The sequence below is a fragment of the Podarcis tiliguerta genome (assembly GCF_965153285.1).
Source record: "Podarcis tiliguerta genome assembly, chromosome: 8".
Classification (NCBI taxonomy): domain Eukaryota; kingdom Metazoa; phylum Chordata; class Lepidosauria; order Squamata; family Lacertidae; genus Podarcis; species Podarcis tiliguerta.
In genome coordinates this window covers 12550125-12566743 of record NC_139541.1, presented here as the reverse complement: position 1 = coordinate 12566743, position 16619 = coordinate 12550125, and the positions used below count along the sequence as shown (strand labels likewise).

Below are 16619 nucleotides of genomic sequence, written 5' to 3'. Positions count from 1 at the left end.
ACCGGCTTTGGATATTTCCCGGGTGGGGTGGGGTGGGTCTTTTGGCTGGCTTTCCCAGCCAATTACTCATATGGACTGGGAACCTGAGTGTGTTAAATACTGAACTATGTTGAGAATGGAGCTTCTGAAGCTGAAAGATGTGCCACAGCTCTGTAGGTTTCCTTTTCTTTTTTAAAAAGGAGAAGGGGAAGCTACATTCCCAGTAAGATTCTAGTCCTCATGAGAAAGTGCTGATTTAAATAGGAACAAAGTAAGCTGACTTACAATGATTCAGAACCTTGGTACATTCAGAACAAGACTGTCTACACTGACTGGCAGTGGTTCTCCTGAGTTTCAGGCAGAGAACAATCTCAGCCCTCTCTGGAGATACTGTTGAGCATTGACCCTCTTCATGCAAAGCAGGTATTCTGCCACTGACCCTTTCCCTAGAGTTCATGTAGCCTGGGATACATTGAGATGCTCAAATCCATTTGGTGTTGGGTGGAAAACAACAACCCACCTGTGCCCTATTGCTGTGCCCTTGAAAATCCTTTCGTGTGCAATTATCATGGTTTCACGTGGATTCTGGCTAGCCAGCTTTTAAATTATTATTTTTTAAGTCACCTGCATACAACGGACGAAGGAAATAATCAGCATTAGTCTTACTCCCAGGATATTATTATCATTGGGCAGCGGCGAGGTTTTTTTTTCTTTCTGTCATTGTTTTCTTTTTAATTAAATTGGATGACAAAGCCAAGACACAGACAGAAGAAGACCGATAACGAGACCGTAAATAGTTTTAGAAAAAAAAGAGGGGGTGGGGAGAGGAGGAAGAAAAGAAAGACAGAAAGAAAGAAAGCAAAGCAGAAGAGAGAAAGAGAGAGAGAGAGAACAGAAGTCTGGTCAACGGAGATGTGAATTCTGGGTGGAGGAGGAGAAACGAAGGGTCTCTGCGTCAAAGGCTTTCACGTTAGTTCCAAAGTAACTGTTAAGATGATGGCCAGAAGGAATTTATAGCTGCTGTGGCTGTCTGGTGAACCTAGGTAGACAAAAAAAGAAGAAGACAATTTTTGATGGGCTTCGTTTGTATGTGTCTGGATGCACAGACCTGGACATGATATCATTTTTACTTCATCAGAAAATCAGAAGAGGCTGCCAGATCAGACAATGATCTGATCTTGTCCAGCATTCTGTTCTCACAGTGGCCAACCAGATGCTCCAAAGGCAGAGTTCAAGCATAAGAGCACCATCCCCTCTTACAGTTTCTGGCAACTGGTATTCAGATGCATTGCTGCCTCTGACCATGGAGGCAGAGCCTAGCTGTCATGTCTTGTAGCCATCAATAAGCCCTCTCCTCCAAAAAGTTTAAAGCCATCCAAATTGGTGGCCATCATTGTGGCAATATCTAAAATGAGGCAGTCAGAACCAGCTAGATTGCTAGAAAGGCACGCACACTGTTGGATCTCACAAGAGCCTGCAGGAAATTCTTTCTTGTGAGAGCCACTTTCACTGTGTCAAGCCAGGTAAAGGAGATCAGCCTATACAGTGATACCTCTGGTTGTGAACGGGATCTGTTCCGGAGGCCCGTTCACTACCTGAGCAGAACGCAACCCACGTCTGCGTGTGCGTGGCTTATGATTTGCCGCTTCTGCGCATGCCCATGATGTCATTTTGAGTGTCTGCACATGCGCAAGCGGCGAAACCCAGAAGTAACCCTTTCCGGTACTTCTGGGTCACCACGGGACGCAACCTGAAAACGCTCAACCTGAAGCAAACGTAACATGAGGTATGACTGTATAAGCTGGTCACGTCCCCAGCTTGCTCTCTCTCTCTGATCCCTGATTTCCGATCTCTCTGATCCCTGATCTCCGATCTCTCTGATCTCTTCTCTTCAAAGCTTCATCGATGACTAGGGATGCAAGGCACGTGTTGAGTCTGAGTCACAGCTCAGACACCGCTTCTAACCTAAACAACAATATATGTCTGTAACTACATTTTAAGCCTGCCTCAAAACTGTTACTGTGAAACCAAGTGAGGAAATCTACCTTTACTTAGAAGAAGAGTGTTTTGCATGGTTGTTTTGAAGGGAGAAAAGGGGGAAATACCAGGAAATCTAGTTTGCAGTAAAGCATCCTTGATGACTTAAATTAAAAGGCTAAAGCTAGCTTATCAACAGCTTCCTTAGTTTTGCTGACAAAGGGATGGACTCACAAATGTAAGGATGGATAATATTTAAGAAATATATCCTCTGCCTAGCTTCTATACCAGGCTTCCTCAACCTCTGCCCTCCAGATGTTTTTGGCCTACAACTCCCATGATCCCTAGCTAGCAGGACCAGTGGTCAGGGATGATGGGAATTGTAGTCTCAAAACATCTGGAGGGCTGAGGTTGAGGAAGCCTGTTCTATACACATCCTTGCAATCATTTCCCTCTTTGGAAGGAAGCTCCTTAGTTTAGCTGTGTGCTGCATGAAGAAGTCCTTTCTTGTGATCTCCAGCAACTGGTGTTTCCAAGGTATACTGTTTCTGACAGTGGAGAGAGAACATAGATATCATGGCTGGTTGCCTTATCCACCGGGCAGGGACTTAGGATTGCTCCCTAAATCATAGAATCATAGAATCATAGAGTTGGAAGAGACCACAAGGGCCATCAATTCCAACCCCCTGCCAAGCAGGAAACACCATCCTGACAGAGCACTCCTGACATATGGTTGTCAAGCCTCTGCTTAAAGACCTCCAAAGAAGGAGACTCCACCACACTCCTTGGCAGCAAATTCCACTGTCGAACAGCTCTTACTGTCAGGAAGTTCTTCCTAATGTTTAGGTGGAATCTTCTTTCTTGTAGTTTGGATCCATTGCTCCGTGTCCGCTTCTCTGGAGCAACAGAAAACAACCTTTCTCCCTCTATGTGACATCCTTTTATATATTTGAACATGGTTATCATATCACCCCTTAACCTCCTCTTCTCCAGGCTAAACATGCCCAGCTCCCTTAGCCGTTCCTCATAAGGCATCGTTTCCAGGCTTTTGACCATTTTGGTTGCCCTCCTCTGGACACGTTCCAGTTTGTCAGTGTCCTTCTTGAAGTGTGGTGCCCAGAACTGGACACAGTACTCCAGGTGAGGTCTGACCAGAGCAGAATGCAGTGGCACTATTACTTCCCTTGATCTAGATGCTATACTCCTATTGATGCAGAAGGGTTGTGCCTTACCATTGGAGTCTTCTGTTCCTCTTGGGATATTTGGGTTTTCTGAAAGGAGAAAGAAAAGGGACAAAAATGGAGAATAATTAGGTTGTCACATTAACATGGGAGAACATTGCGCAGTTGCCAGATATTGCCAGTGTGGGATGTGATGCATAAGTAGCAGTCAAATGCAACACTCCTTGTTTTCCTAGAGTGGACATGCAAGGAGATGTTTGGTTCAGCCAGTCAGAACTACCTGTTTCCTCCTGGGCTGGGACATACTTCCTTTTGCATGTGACTAGAGGTGGGCGTGATTTTACCTGTGCAGGTAACAAAAGCACAAGGTACGCAGCCCTCCTCCCTCTCTTTCCCATCTTCCTTTCATCATGTGAACTGCAGTCACTGGGATTAACGCCCCCCCATATGGGGTCGATCCACATGTATATACTTTGTAACTAAGTCTGCCTTCAGGGATCCATCTGTGGAACTGATGATGTGAGTAAATGTCTTGTATATACTTTACACAAGATTGTGGTGTGTTTACTCTTTTAGGAGGGATTCAAAGGGAACTTACTAGGAGTGTAATAGTAAGAGGCTTAAACAAGCCTGCAACCAGCTATCTGCTGTGCATTTAAAAGGGGAATGTGAAACTCTGCTAAGTTAAAGGACTTGATGGCGCACATTAGAAAGGGTATTAATAAGCAATATATCCTGCTCCCAAACCTCTCCCAAGCTGTCGGAAAGAAGGTGGGGGGAGGCCACTGGCAAAGCAGCATGACCCCCCCCCCCAAGAGCAGCCCACTGCTCCCAAGCCTCCCTGAGCCGCCAGGGGAAAGGGAAGGTCACAAATATAAACTGCACTTTAACTTTTCACTGTCAGAATTTGGGGAAAAGTGCGGCTTATATTCGGGCCAATACGGTACTTCATCGTAAGTGTGGGATGTGAAACACAAGAGCAGTCAAGTACAACATTCCTAGAGTGAACATGTTTACACATGGGGAAGAATGTTTGTCGAGCCAGCAGGTAAACTTCCTGTTTCCTTCTGGGCTGGGACAGACTTCCTCTGCATGTGACTAGAGGTGGTCATGGCCTCACCTGTGCAGGTAACAAAAACATAGGACTGGCTGCCATCTCTCTCTCTTTGACTACATGCATCAAAGAAGCAACATCTGCTTAGCCAAAGATGCTCTTTTGGCTTCCAGCCAAGAGAGGACAACGTGTCTGTCTCCTTATGAGATAGTTTCCAGGTGTATGTTACTTTTCTAAGCTAAGTCTGCCTTCTGGGATCCGATTGTGAACAGAATGTGAGTAAACTCTTTTTATACCTTTATAGAAGACTGTGTCATATCTTATCTTTTATGAGGGAATAAGGGGGAAATACCAGAACAGTTATTATAGAGGCTTTAGCGAGCCTGAGCAAACACATCCACTGTGAGTTTAAAAAGGGGAATGTTACTCTGCTAAATTGTGAACTTGTTAACACAAGTTGGAAAGGCTATAATCAGACAATATATCCTCTCCTGCATCCCTGAACATTCCCACAGTAAGATCTCAGGGCGGTTCACAGACCATAGAGACTGCGTGCCCAGGGGCTTCTATGAATAGTGAGGAGGAGGATCTGGGCCTGATAGTGGCAGGAAGGGGATAATGTCTGGAGGACCCCAAACCATGGAGAATGGTTCCCCAAGGGCTGTGAGTGCGAGAACCGCAACCTCCCACATACCAAAGACTATCAGCCTGGTGTGAGTGTCCGTGGATCCAAGTGGGTTCTGCGCTGTGCAGCGGTACATGGAGCCGTTCAGTTCTGCCGGCACTCGCTCCAAGATCAGCTCCTTGCCATCGTGCTCCGCACTGCCATCCAGGAGCCTGCTCCCAACGCGGGTCCAAGTGAACATGGGTTCGGGGAAGACTTCATTCTGAAAGCCAAGCAACGCCCAACAAATGCATCAGCAGAGCTGCAAAGTCTAGTTTCTCTGCAACAGTCACCGGATAGGAACTTTGAAGACTCGTAAGGCTCCTCTTAAAGAAAGAGGAGGCTGAACCTCGCAAGGTCCCTGGATTTGGAATTGCAATCTAAACTGGAGAAGAACTCCTTGCAGCTCACCTTGAACACAATGGAGTGCAATGCAAACTACATTTCCCAGGAGCCACTGCAGCGGCGGTTGTTATGGGTGGATGAACATTATTTCAAAGGAAGGAGAAAGGGCAGTTTCATGAATTAAGAGGCCGGGTGGTTGGTTGACTTTAGGGGGTGGATTGGCTTGCTATTTAAGTACAGTGGTACCTCAGGTTACATACACTTCAGGTTACATAAGCTTCAGGTTACAGACTCCGCTAACCCAGAAATAGTGCTTCAGGTTAAGAACTTTGCTTCACGATGAGAACAGAAATCGTGCTCTGGCGGCGCGGCAGCAGCATGAGGCCCCATTAGCTAACGTGGAGCTACAGGTTAAGAACAGTTTCAGGTTAAGAACGGACCTCCAGAACAAATTGAGTACTTAACCCGAGGTACAGTCATACCTCATGTTATGTTTGCTTCATGTTACATTATTTCAGGTGACATGCCACGGTGACCCAGAAGTACTGGAAAGGGTTACTTCCGGGTTTCGCCACTTGCGCATGCGCAGAAGTGCAAAAATGACATCACGCGCATGCGCAGAAGCAATGAATCACAACCCGTCCGTGTGCAGACGCACCGCTGCGGGTTGCGCTCTATTCATGTTGTGAACGGGCCTCCGAAACAGGAAAGGTTTCTGTCCAATGCCAGTCCTACTCAAAGTAGACAGTTGTGTAGTGGTTCGAGTGTCAGAATCTCCTTTCTTGTAACTTGAATCCATTGGTTCAGGCACCATCCTCTGCAGCAGGAGAGAACAAGCTTGCTTCATCTTCTATGTGACAGCCCTTCAAGGTATCTGAAGATGACTCTCATTTCACTTCTCTTCTTATCCAGGCCAAACATCCCCAGATCCCTGAGCCATTCCTCCTAAAGCTTGGTTTGCAGACCATTTTATCATCTCGGTTGCCCTCCTCCGCCCACGTTCCAGCTTGTCAATATCCTTCTTAAACGATGGTGCTCAGAATTGGTACTGGACTCCTGGGTGGGGTATAGACTGTTCCCGCGGGCCCAGTATACCTGAAGGAGCGTCTCCACCCCCATTGTTCTGCCTAGACACTGAGATCCAGCGCCGAGGGCCTTCTGGCGGTTCCCCCATTGCGAGAAGTGAGGTTACAGGGAACCAGACAGAGGGCCTTCTTGGTAGTGGCACCCGCCCTGTGGAGTGCCTCCCTTCAGATGTGAAGGAAATAAGCATCTATCTCATCTTTAAAAGACATCTGAAGGCAGTCCTGTTTAGGGAAGTTTTTAATATTTAACGCTGTATTGTTTTTAACACTTGATTGGGAGCCGCCCAGAGTGGCTGGGGAAACTCAGCCAGATGGGCGGGGTATAAATAATAATTTTTTATTTTTATTCTTATTCTTATTACCTCCACCCATGAGGTAGAGCTGCCACTGAGCTACGCTTTGTGCGTCTTCTACCTTCCCCCTGCCCAACCCCAACCCTGTGCACACATGCAGCTGTGAATATGGATCGGCTTCACTCTCCCGAAAAGTCCCACTTAGTGCCTTCAATTGGTTCAGCTCAGCGCCTGGATTAAGGAACAGTTACCCCCCTTTCACACCCTGAAATCACCTGGTAATGACAACAAACAGAGGGCAGATGAGATGGCATTAAACAGCTTGCAAATCCTCTTGAGTTAATGGGGTGAGAGAAAACAGTGTAGGGCAGGGGTGATATCTAAATCTCACCAGCTTTGTGCTTTGCAAGGAAGGGTGCAAAACATATGAGAGATTTTGACACACAGGAACACAGCAAGCTGTCTTATACTAAGTCAGACCATTCGGCCCATCTAGCTCATTACTGTCTACACTGTTTGGCAGTAGCTCTCCAGGAATTATAGACATGCTTCTCTCTCATCCCTACTTGGGGAGTGAGCCTGGGACCTTCTGCATGCAAAGTAGATGCTCTACCACCAAGCTATGGCCCTTCTCCTCCTTTTGCTAATTTTAATTTTTCCGGTTAGCATGCAAATGCTTTATAATAATGCATCCAGGCTGCCATTGCCTACTCCGAATGGAGAACGTGTCTCCAAAAACGTTCTCAGTTTTGGCAAGCTGGAAATCTTTTTGCTGCTGGTGCTGGGGATGGAACCAAGGTCTGCGGTCTCATCTGATGAGGGCTGTGGCTCAGTGACAGAGCAACTGTTTTGCATGCAGAAGGTCCCAGGATGACTCTCCAGTGGAATCTCCAAGCATGGGTGGGATAGTCCCATGCCTGAAATCCTGGAGAGCTGCTGCCAGTCTGTGGTTAGTAGGCCAAAAGCCCCAAATTGACTCCAAGCAGAAGGCAGCTTCCAACATTCTTCTATTGAACACATGCCCATCACAGGAGCTCTCCAAGGTCCTGAAAAGTCGGAAACTACTGTCTATGATGGTATTATCCAGATCCTGCAATTCTCTTCTCACTGTTGGCTGGTCTAAGGTGCAAGTTTAACATTCCTATGAGTAATGGACCCACACCCATACATAGCTGCTGAATACTGATTCAGACCATTGACTCATCTAGCCTAATATTGCTAACTCTGACTGGCAGTGGATCTATAACAGGCATCCCCAAACTCGGCCCTCCAGTGTTTTTGGGACTACAGTTCCCATCATCCTTGACCACTGGTCCTGTTAGCTAGGGATGATGGGAGTTGTAGTCACAAAAAATCTGGAGGGCCAAGTTTGGGGATCCCTGCTCTATAAGGTCCTTTGCCTAATATAGAATATCTTTCTGCATTATCTCCACTAATCCGGATGTCTTCAATTTGTTGTAAGCTGCAAAATTTAGAGAAGAGCAGATGTCAAAGAACAACTGTGGTTTGATCTCCGTGTGTTAGTTTGTGAAGTAGGTTCATATGGGATCCAGTGTGGCATAGTGGTTAGAGTGTCAGACCTGGTAGAGACCAGGATTCAAATCCGCACTCAGCCATGATGCGGGTGTGACCTTGACGCCAGTCACTGCCTCTCTCAGCCTAACTTACATCACAGGGTTGCTGCGAGGTGTAGTGGTTAAAGTGTCGGACTAGGTCCCAGGAGACCAGAGTTCGAATCCTCCCACTGGGCCATGACACTCACTGGGTGTAACTTTGGGGGCCAGTCACTGCCTCTCAGGCTAGCCTACCTCACAGGGTTCTTGTGGGGATAAAATGGGGAGGACGAGAAGCATGTACACCCCCTTGAGCTCCTTGGAGGAAAAGGTGTAAGACTATAAATGTAAACAAACCAACAAGATTAAAATGTGAGCTGATGAAACATCTCCCCCATCCTTAGATATAAACAACTCAAACTCATATGAACTATACCAGATGCCAATAAGTTTCAGTGACGCCCTTGGGGTTCATACTCACTTGAAAACCTTGCACCAGGATTCGCACTGTGTCTCCTACTCGGGCTCTTGTTGGGGTCATCATGATCTTTGGGCCCTTGGGAGCCACTGTGGGAAAAGAGAACAGGTGGGTACCCCAAACCTTTGCACTTCCAAACATCCCCATCATGCACACTGACAACTGTTGAACTAGTCCCAGCTCCTCTGCCTTTTTGACAGAAGCCAGGTCCACAGCAAAGAACAGAGTGTTGTGTTTAGCTCCATCCCAAGAGATGGTTAGAAGGGCTGGTTAGAGCGTGGTGCTGACACTAGAGTGTGGTACTGAGACCTGGGTTCAAATCCCACCCAGCTGTGATGCTCACCTGGCGATCTTGGACCTCCCTCCTTCCCTCCCTCCCTCTCTCCCTCCCTCTCTCTCTCCTACCTCCCAGGGTTGTTGTGGGGGGTAAAACAGGAGACGAGAGCCACCCATGTTACCTTGAGATCCTTGGAGGAATGGTGGAATATAAATATAAGGAAGAAAACATATGAGCTTCACCCACCACTAGCCCAACTCAAAGGAGATCAAATGAAGTTAATAGACATGTCTTAGGTTTATTCATTTCAATGTGTCTGCTCTGAGTATGACTTAGTCTGATATACTCCATTGCAACTCCTTACCTGGCCATTTCTCTTAGAATCATAGAATTGTGGAGTTGGAAGGGAGCCCAAGAGTCATCTAGTCCAACCCCTTTCAATGCAGAAATCACAGCTCAAGCATCCTTGACAGATGGCCATCCCACCTCTGCTTAGAAACTTCCAATAGAACAGGCCCTCTTCCCTGGTTGGTTGGCAACTTCATGCATACATTTCCTGGCCAGATTTCATGCCCCAATTTTTTCCCCACCTTTGACCTCAAAACTCTAAGATCTGAATGCAGATCCAAGAAATCTGAGCAGATATTCAAATCCTCCTTCTTCCACCAACTTGGGGTCCTTGTTCCAGCACCTCAAATTTCAACGGTGCCTTGTGTGATGCCAAAATCTGGCACCTTCCCACCAGGATGAAAGAGTGGTGGCAGCTGCTGTGACACCCCAGATGTTCAGCGCCCAGTACGACCACACCAGTCGCGCTCCCCTAGAACAGCCTCTGCTGGTTCATGGCCTGACTTCTTCACAATTTCACAAACTTGCTGACCATTAAAGACGGGAGGAAAAATTCAATACAAAAAATTCAATACGAAAAATGGCGGGATTGTGCGTCTAAAAGTTCTTGGCTGAGGGGCTGTTTGAGAGTCCCCTTCTTCCACATGGAGGAGAGGATCACATCAGGGAGTGAGAGGATCCCTCCTGGACTAGACCCCCTAAGTCCACCTTTCTGTTTCCCGCATCAACCAATCAAATGCTTCCAGGAAGCACAGAGGCAAGATGGGAAGGTATTGGCCATCCCTCGTCCCTAGCACCCGATAACCAGAGGTTGACTGCTCCTGCTCATGGAGGCTCTATCCATATTCTGACTTACAAGGTTTGGTCCGCTTTTACTAGAGCAGGGGTCTGCAACCTGTGGCTCCGGAGCCGCATGTGGCTCTTTTACACCTTTGCCGCGGCTCCGGGGCAGATACTAGCGAGGGGAGGAGGTGCATTGTGCGCCCCGACACTCCCCACTGTGGCGGGTGCTGTACTGGCTGTGACGTCGCATGGGGGAGGTGCGTGCGTTAGTCACGCACCGTCCTGATGTCACCTTCCCGCCCGCCCACCTGCTACATTGTAAGGGGCATGTATGCTGGTCACTGCATTGAAAGGGGGCATGTACGCTGGTCACTGTTTTGAAGGGGAGTGAAAAACACACACACACAAAAAGGTAACTTGTTAATTTAACGTCTATTTCTACGAGGAGGAGTAATTCTGAGGGGTCAAACAAAGAAATAATAAAAAACTGACAAAAAAGTTATTTTTATAATGATGAGTTTTGCGGCTCCCAGTTTTTTTTTCTTCGGAAACGGGTCCAAGTGGCTCTTTTTGTCTTAAAGGTTGCAGACCCCTGTACTAGAGACTGGGCATTGAGGGTGGCATACTCTGCCCTCTGGAACTCCCTCCAGCAGGGCTCTTTGCATGTTCTTATGTTTCTTTCATGTCCCTACACACACTTTTTGCAAATGAAAATTCCCCCATATGTAACAGTACCTCACAGGAGACCTGCTACGGCCCCACTATCTTTTGGGTTGCCATTTTCTGCACCTTTCTTAGCTCTACAAAATCCTTTTTGAACTGTGGGGACTAAGACTGTTCACAGTTATTCCAACTGCTGTTGCACCACGGATGGGCCTTTTTATCTTCAATACCTTTCCTAACAACCTTCCACACAGAATTCACCAGCACCATCCACCCTAACCTCCCTACTGAACAAATCAGAATATAATTTGCATCGGTTGTCCTTAACAAGTCACCGGCTATGTGGGGGTCAGGCGTCTAGGAGGCAGAAAAAGTGCCCCGAGTTGTTTCTTTTTGTGGAGATCAAGCAACGAAGCTGCATGCATAAATGAGATTCGCCGGGCGCTCCACTCTCTTCAAAGGATGTGTGGAGATGTGCTGGAATTGGTAAGGGTCAGAGCTGATTGGATGAAACAAGGAAGGTTACCTTGGCAACGAAAGATCTAAATTCCCTTGGCTTACACTAAGACTGGGGCGACGCCCCCCACCCCAAGGGGGACATGCGGAAAGTGTTCCAGGGGTTTCTACATTTTCTGCATTTGGAGAGGCACCAGTTGCGCTCTTTGTGCCACTGTAGGAAGAAGCTGCCAATCTCAGACTGGCCTGGTCTTTCTCATCAGTTTGACACCTGTCAGTCGGCATTTCCCAATCTTATATTCAGCCTTCCATGTTTCCATATCAGTAAGCGGTGATGTGACAGAAGTTTAAAAAATTATGTGTGGCACGAGACAGGGGATAGAGAGGCAGTGTGGTGTAGCGGTTAGAGTGCCGCACTAAGACCTGGAAAAGAGTTTGAATCCTCACTCATGAGGCACACTGGGAGGGAGGGCAGTCACTGTCTCTCAGCCTAACCTACCTCACAAGGTTGCTGTGGGGATCGAATGAGGAAGAGAGAGAGCCATACACACTACCTTCTGGCATAGCTGTCAACTTACAGATTTGAAAACAAGGGACCACCAGCCTTGGAAATAAGGGATCAGCAGCCAAAATAATGGATTTTCAGAGCACAGGGGTGTTCGATTTCTGAGCCCCTCTGAGCCAAAGGCAAAAAGTCCAGCCAGCAGCCAAACGAAGCCTCAAGCAGTGGTTCCCACAGCGCAGCAACCCAGCAAAGGGGATGCAGCAAGGAAAACCACCGGCACCTCTCCACTGGGAAGCGCTGAGCAAAGGCAAGTCCCCAGGCAACGCGGCCAATTTGATTGGCACAAGGCATGCAAGCTCCACCCCCCAGTCATTCTTAGATTCCTTATTGGGTGAGCAACACAGCCAAGCAACACAGTTGGAGCCTCCCTCCTCCCTGGCCAGCAGAGGAGCTGCTTCCTTTGAAACCTGAGAAATTTAAGGGGCATCATCAATAAGGGACAGCAGCAGGACACGGCGCTGGGATAAGGGACTTTCCCGTCAAATAAGGGACGGTTGACAGCTATGCCTTCTGGGAGAAAAAGGTGGGTTATAAATGCAATCCATGCAATGAACAAATGTTTTCCTTCCTCTCTCATAGCATTAGAACTCATTGACTTCCAATGAAGCTGAAGCTGTGAAGATTTAGGACGGATAAAAGGAAGGACTTAACATTTAAGAATATAAGAAGGCTCTGCTGTATCAGGGATGGGCTTTGGTCTTTCAGACAAAATTTCTGTTCTGCTCAGTCCTCTATGTCAGGCACGTCCAACTCTGGCTGCGATCTACCCATTGTCGTGAGTTGCTGAGCTTCTTTTAGGGGAGACGACCAAAGTTCTTGAGCTTTTTAGGGGGAGCGGGGTTTGGAACACAAGAGTGATCACTAACTTGATACTTAGACACCCCCGAGATTGACCGGTTGGACATGCCTGCTCTACATCATAGTTGTGATGCCCCACGGCACCCCCTAGGCTAGGTGCCCCATATGTCCTAAATCCAACTCTGGCCGGATCAGGCTAAAGGGGGCACATCTAGCCCAACATCCTGTTCTCTCAACCAGATGCCTCTTCTGGGAAAGCAGCGGGATCTGAGTGCAAGAGCCCTCTTCCCTCTTGCAATTTCAGCAACTGGTGTTTGGAAGCATTTAACTACTGCAATGCACTCTATGTGGGGCTACCTTTGAAGGTGACCTGGAAACTACAACTAATCTAGAATGTGGCAGCTAGACTGGTGACTGGGAGCGGCCGCTGAGACCATATAACACCGGTCTTGAAAGACCTACATTGGCTCCCAGTACATTTCTGAGCACAATTCAAAGTGTTGGTGCTGACCTTTAAAGCCCTAAACGGCCTCGGTCCTGTATACCTGAAGGAACGTCTCCACCTCCATTGTTCTGCCCGGACACTGAGGTCCAGCGCCGAGGGCCTTCTGGCGGTTCCCTCGCTACAAAAAGCCAAGTTACAGGGAACCAGGCAGAGGGCCTTCTCGGTAGTGGCACCCGCCCTGTGGAACGCCCTCCCACCAAATGTCAAAGAGAAAAATAAGTACCAAACTTTTAGAAGACATCTGAAAGCAGCCCTGTTTAGGGAAGCTTTTAATGTTTAATAGGCTATTGTATTTTTGTGATTTGTTGGAAGCCACCCAGAGTGGCTGGGCAAACCCAGCCAGATGGGCGGGGTATAAATAATAATAAATTATTATTATTATTATTATTATTATTATTATTATTGCCAGCTGTCATGGGTTAGCTGAAATTCCTGGGCTGCAGGGGGTTGGGCTAGATGACCCATGGGGTCTCTTTCAGTTCTATGATTCTAATGATTCCTCCAACTGCGTGGCCAGAGCACAGGCACCCTGGCTGCTCACCATCGATAGCTTCCTCTTCCTCTGTGAATTTCTGGAATCCTCTTTTGAAGCTATCTAGGTTCTTAGAGAAAACAGCAAAGCATGGTTCTACCTGGGATGGGGATGGGGCAAATTTCAGATGGTGGTAGCAGGTCACAGAGGATGCAACCTTGCCCTCCCCTTCAGCTCATGAAGAACCAGAGTAAGAGCAGCTTGCCTGCATCTTCCCCCTCCCTAATCCATTTTCACACCCTGTTCCTTAATACCAGGCCAAGTCACTTAAATTAACAAGCAGGAAATAAAACAGAAAGGTTTCTTTGCACAGCCTGAATCCACCAAGGCAACAAAAACTCTCCACTCACATCCAGGGCCTGGGGTATTCCTCCCTACTGCCATTTCATTTTTTTACGACCGTTAATAAACACCACGATGGCAGTTATGCCTCTTAATAAAGGAGGTGATCAAATTTCATGCTTTGATGGAAGAGGAATGGAGGACTGGAGGACTCTCTTCACACCAGCCTTTCTCAACCTTGAACTACAACTCCCATCATCCATAGCTAGCAGGATCAGTGGTCAGGGATGATGGGAGTTGTAGTCCAACAACATCTGGGGACCCAAGATGTTGAGAAAGGCTGCTCTAATCATTCTGCAGTGCTGGGCAGTGACAATGAGTGGGTGGAGCACAGCAGGCTGGCCCAGAACTCCCAAGCAATAAGTGAGGGGGTCAACATGTATCTTTCAGCATGAGGGTTCTTTGGTTGAGACAACGAAAGAGTGTGCCTTTGAGTGTGCTCAATTACATCCATCCTTGCGGGCTTCCAGTTGGGGCACCTAGGGGACCACTGTGAGAACACGATGCTGGACCAGATGGGGACATTGGTCTGATCCAGCAGCCAGGCTCTTCTGACATTCCTTAGATCCTGAAGTTCTAATTTAGATTCTGAAGTTCTTCCTTAGATCCTAGAGGAAGCTTCCTGACTGTCCATGGGAATTCTTTACTCCTTGCAGTGAGGATTGTTTCACAAAAAGATACCCACAATCCCTCTGAGATATCTATTGCAGGGAATCACACGTGGAGAGAGACGTGTTGCACTCAGGTCAACATTTCTGGGCATCTGGTTGGTTCATAGCTGTCAACTGCCCCTTATTTGGCAGGAAACTCCCTCATCCCAGCGCCGTTTCGCGCTGCTGTCCCAGATTGATGATGTCGCTTAAAGTTCCCGGGTTTCAAAGGAAGCAGCTTCTCTCCCTCCCTCCCTGCTGGCCAGGGAGGAGGGAGGCTCCAACTGTGTTGCTTGGCTGTGTTGCTCACCCAATAAGGCGTCTAAGAACGACTGGGGGGTGGAGCTTGCATGCCTTGTGCCGATCAAATCGGCTGCATTGCCTTTGCTCAGCGCTTCCCAGCGGAGAGGTGCAGGTGGTTTTCCTTGCTGCATCCCCTTTACCGGGTTGCTGCGCTGTGGGAACCACCGCTTGAGGCTTCGTTTGGCTGCTGGTTGACTAAAACCCTTATTTTGGCTGCTGGTCCCTTATTTTCAAATCTGTAAGTTGACAGCTATGGGTTGGTTAGATGGGCCACTGGCTTGATCCAACAGGGCTCTTCTGATGTTCATAGCTAAACTGTGGAACTCGCTCCCACAAGACGTTATGATGGCTGCCAACTTGGAGGGATTTTAAAAAAAAATGTTGGACAAATTCCTGGAGGAAAAGGCCATCCATGGCTACTAGTCATGATTCCTATCTTCTACCTCTGCCTCTGCCTCTGAACACCAGTTTATGGAAATCTCAAGCAGGGCCTGCTTGCAGGCTTCCCTGTGGAGTACCTAATGGCTCACTGTTGCAATAGTTGTGCTTCTTCTGGACCCCCCATTTTTAATATAAATGGGGGTGGGGAGAGAATTACCACAGATCTTTTCCCCACAAAATGTTAAAAATAGTAGCGTCTCTGCAGCCCAGTACCCCAAATGCCTTCAAGCATGCAGAGGCTGCCCACTGGAGATCAAACCATTTCCCTGTCAATTATTCACTCCTTCCTCTATTATTTACCAATGCCACAAAGCCTGTCTGCCTTCTTTGCTGGTTAGCATTGCCCCAGGCTGACAGGGCAGTGCTGGATAGTCAGGGACATTGGCAGTGGGCCAGAGCCTCTGTATATCCTTTCCAGCAAGAAAGGATGGATCCTTGTGGCAGTTCAGTGTAAGGTAAAGGTAAAGGACCAGCACCCCTGGGTGGTTACGTCCAATCATATTTGACTATGGGGTTGTGGCGCTCATCTCGCTTTCAGGCTGAGCGAGCTGGCGTTTGTCCACAGACAGCTTTCCAGGTCATGTGGCCAGCAGGACTAAACCGCTTCTGGAAGCCATGGAAGCCAGAGCGTTGACCTTCCCGCCGGAGCCGTACCTATTTATCTACTTGCACTGCTGTGCTTCAAACTGCTAGGTTGGCAGGAGCAAAGACAGTAACGGGAACTCACCCTATTGAGTGGACTTGAACTGCCAACCTTATGATCAGAAAGCCCAAGAGACTCAGTGGTTGAGACCACAGCGCCCCCTGCCCCCCCCAGTTCAGTGTAGACGAGGGGTCAGCAAACCTTTTCAGCAGGGGGCTGGTCCGCTATCCCTCAGACCTTGTGGGGGTCCAGACTATATGTTGCCATGATTACGACCCACATTTTTGGCAAAATCCCTTATTGGGACCAACCCCAACATTGCCGAAATGTGATTTTTTGGGGGGGGGGGTGTTCCCTCATACAGCCACGCGGCTTCCTTTGTGTTTTACGCGTTGACAGTTATTATTTCTCTCATAAGGTGGGGTAGGGGGGCTAAGGTAAGCACGCCATTCCTGTCAGCCCTGGAGAGCGTGTGCGCATGTGTGGAAGAAGGGAAAAGCCGTTGGCCCTGCTAAGTCAGGCTAGAGCTGCTCAAGCAAAAACTTTCTTTCCCCTGCGTGAGGGAAGACGAGGCGGCAGCTATTTACCTTTCCATGGCTTGCACCTTGTAGCTAACAAGCAGCCTCCCCAGCAGAGCACAGAACCGCTTCGGAGTGCAGCCGCCCAGGCGCTCCCTGCTTCCTCTGGCGGCGAGCACTGCTGCC

At 48.1% G+C, this 16619-nt stretch overlaps 1 protein-coding gene across 3 annotated transcripts in view; it reads right to left on the bottom strand.

Moving 5' to 3' along the window:
- Positions 1-680: 680 nt before the first annotated feature.
- IGSF21 (immunoglobin superfamily member 21) overlaps positions 681-16619 on the bottom strand; it is a 236356-nt gene continuing 220417 nt past the window's right edge. For 2 of the 3 annotated variants that reach the window (XM_083454073.1, XM_083454075.1), the window contains 4 exons: positions 8613-8698; positions 4886-5078; positions 3189-3227; positions 681-1018 (listed from right to left, as the gene is read on the bottom strand). In XM_083454073.1, coding sequence (XP_083310199.1) covers positions 945-1018; positions 3189-3227; positions 4886-5078; positions 8613-8698 — 392 coding nt within the window. In that variant the 3' untranslated portion in view covers positions 681-944. Of the gene's footprint in view, positions 1019-2511; positions 2578-3158; positions 3228-4885; positions 5079-8612; positions 8699-16619 lie in introns of those variants that run through there. The other variant, XM_083454074.1, reaches the window with a different exon arrangement.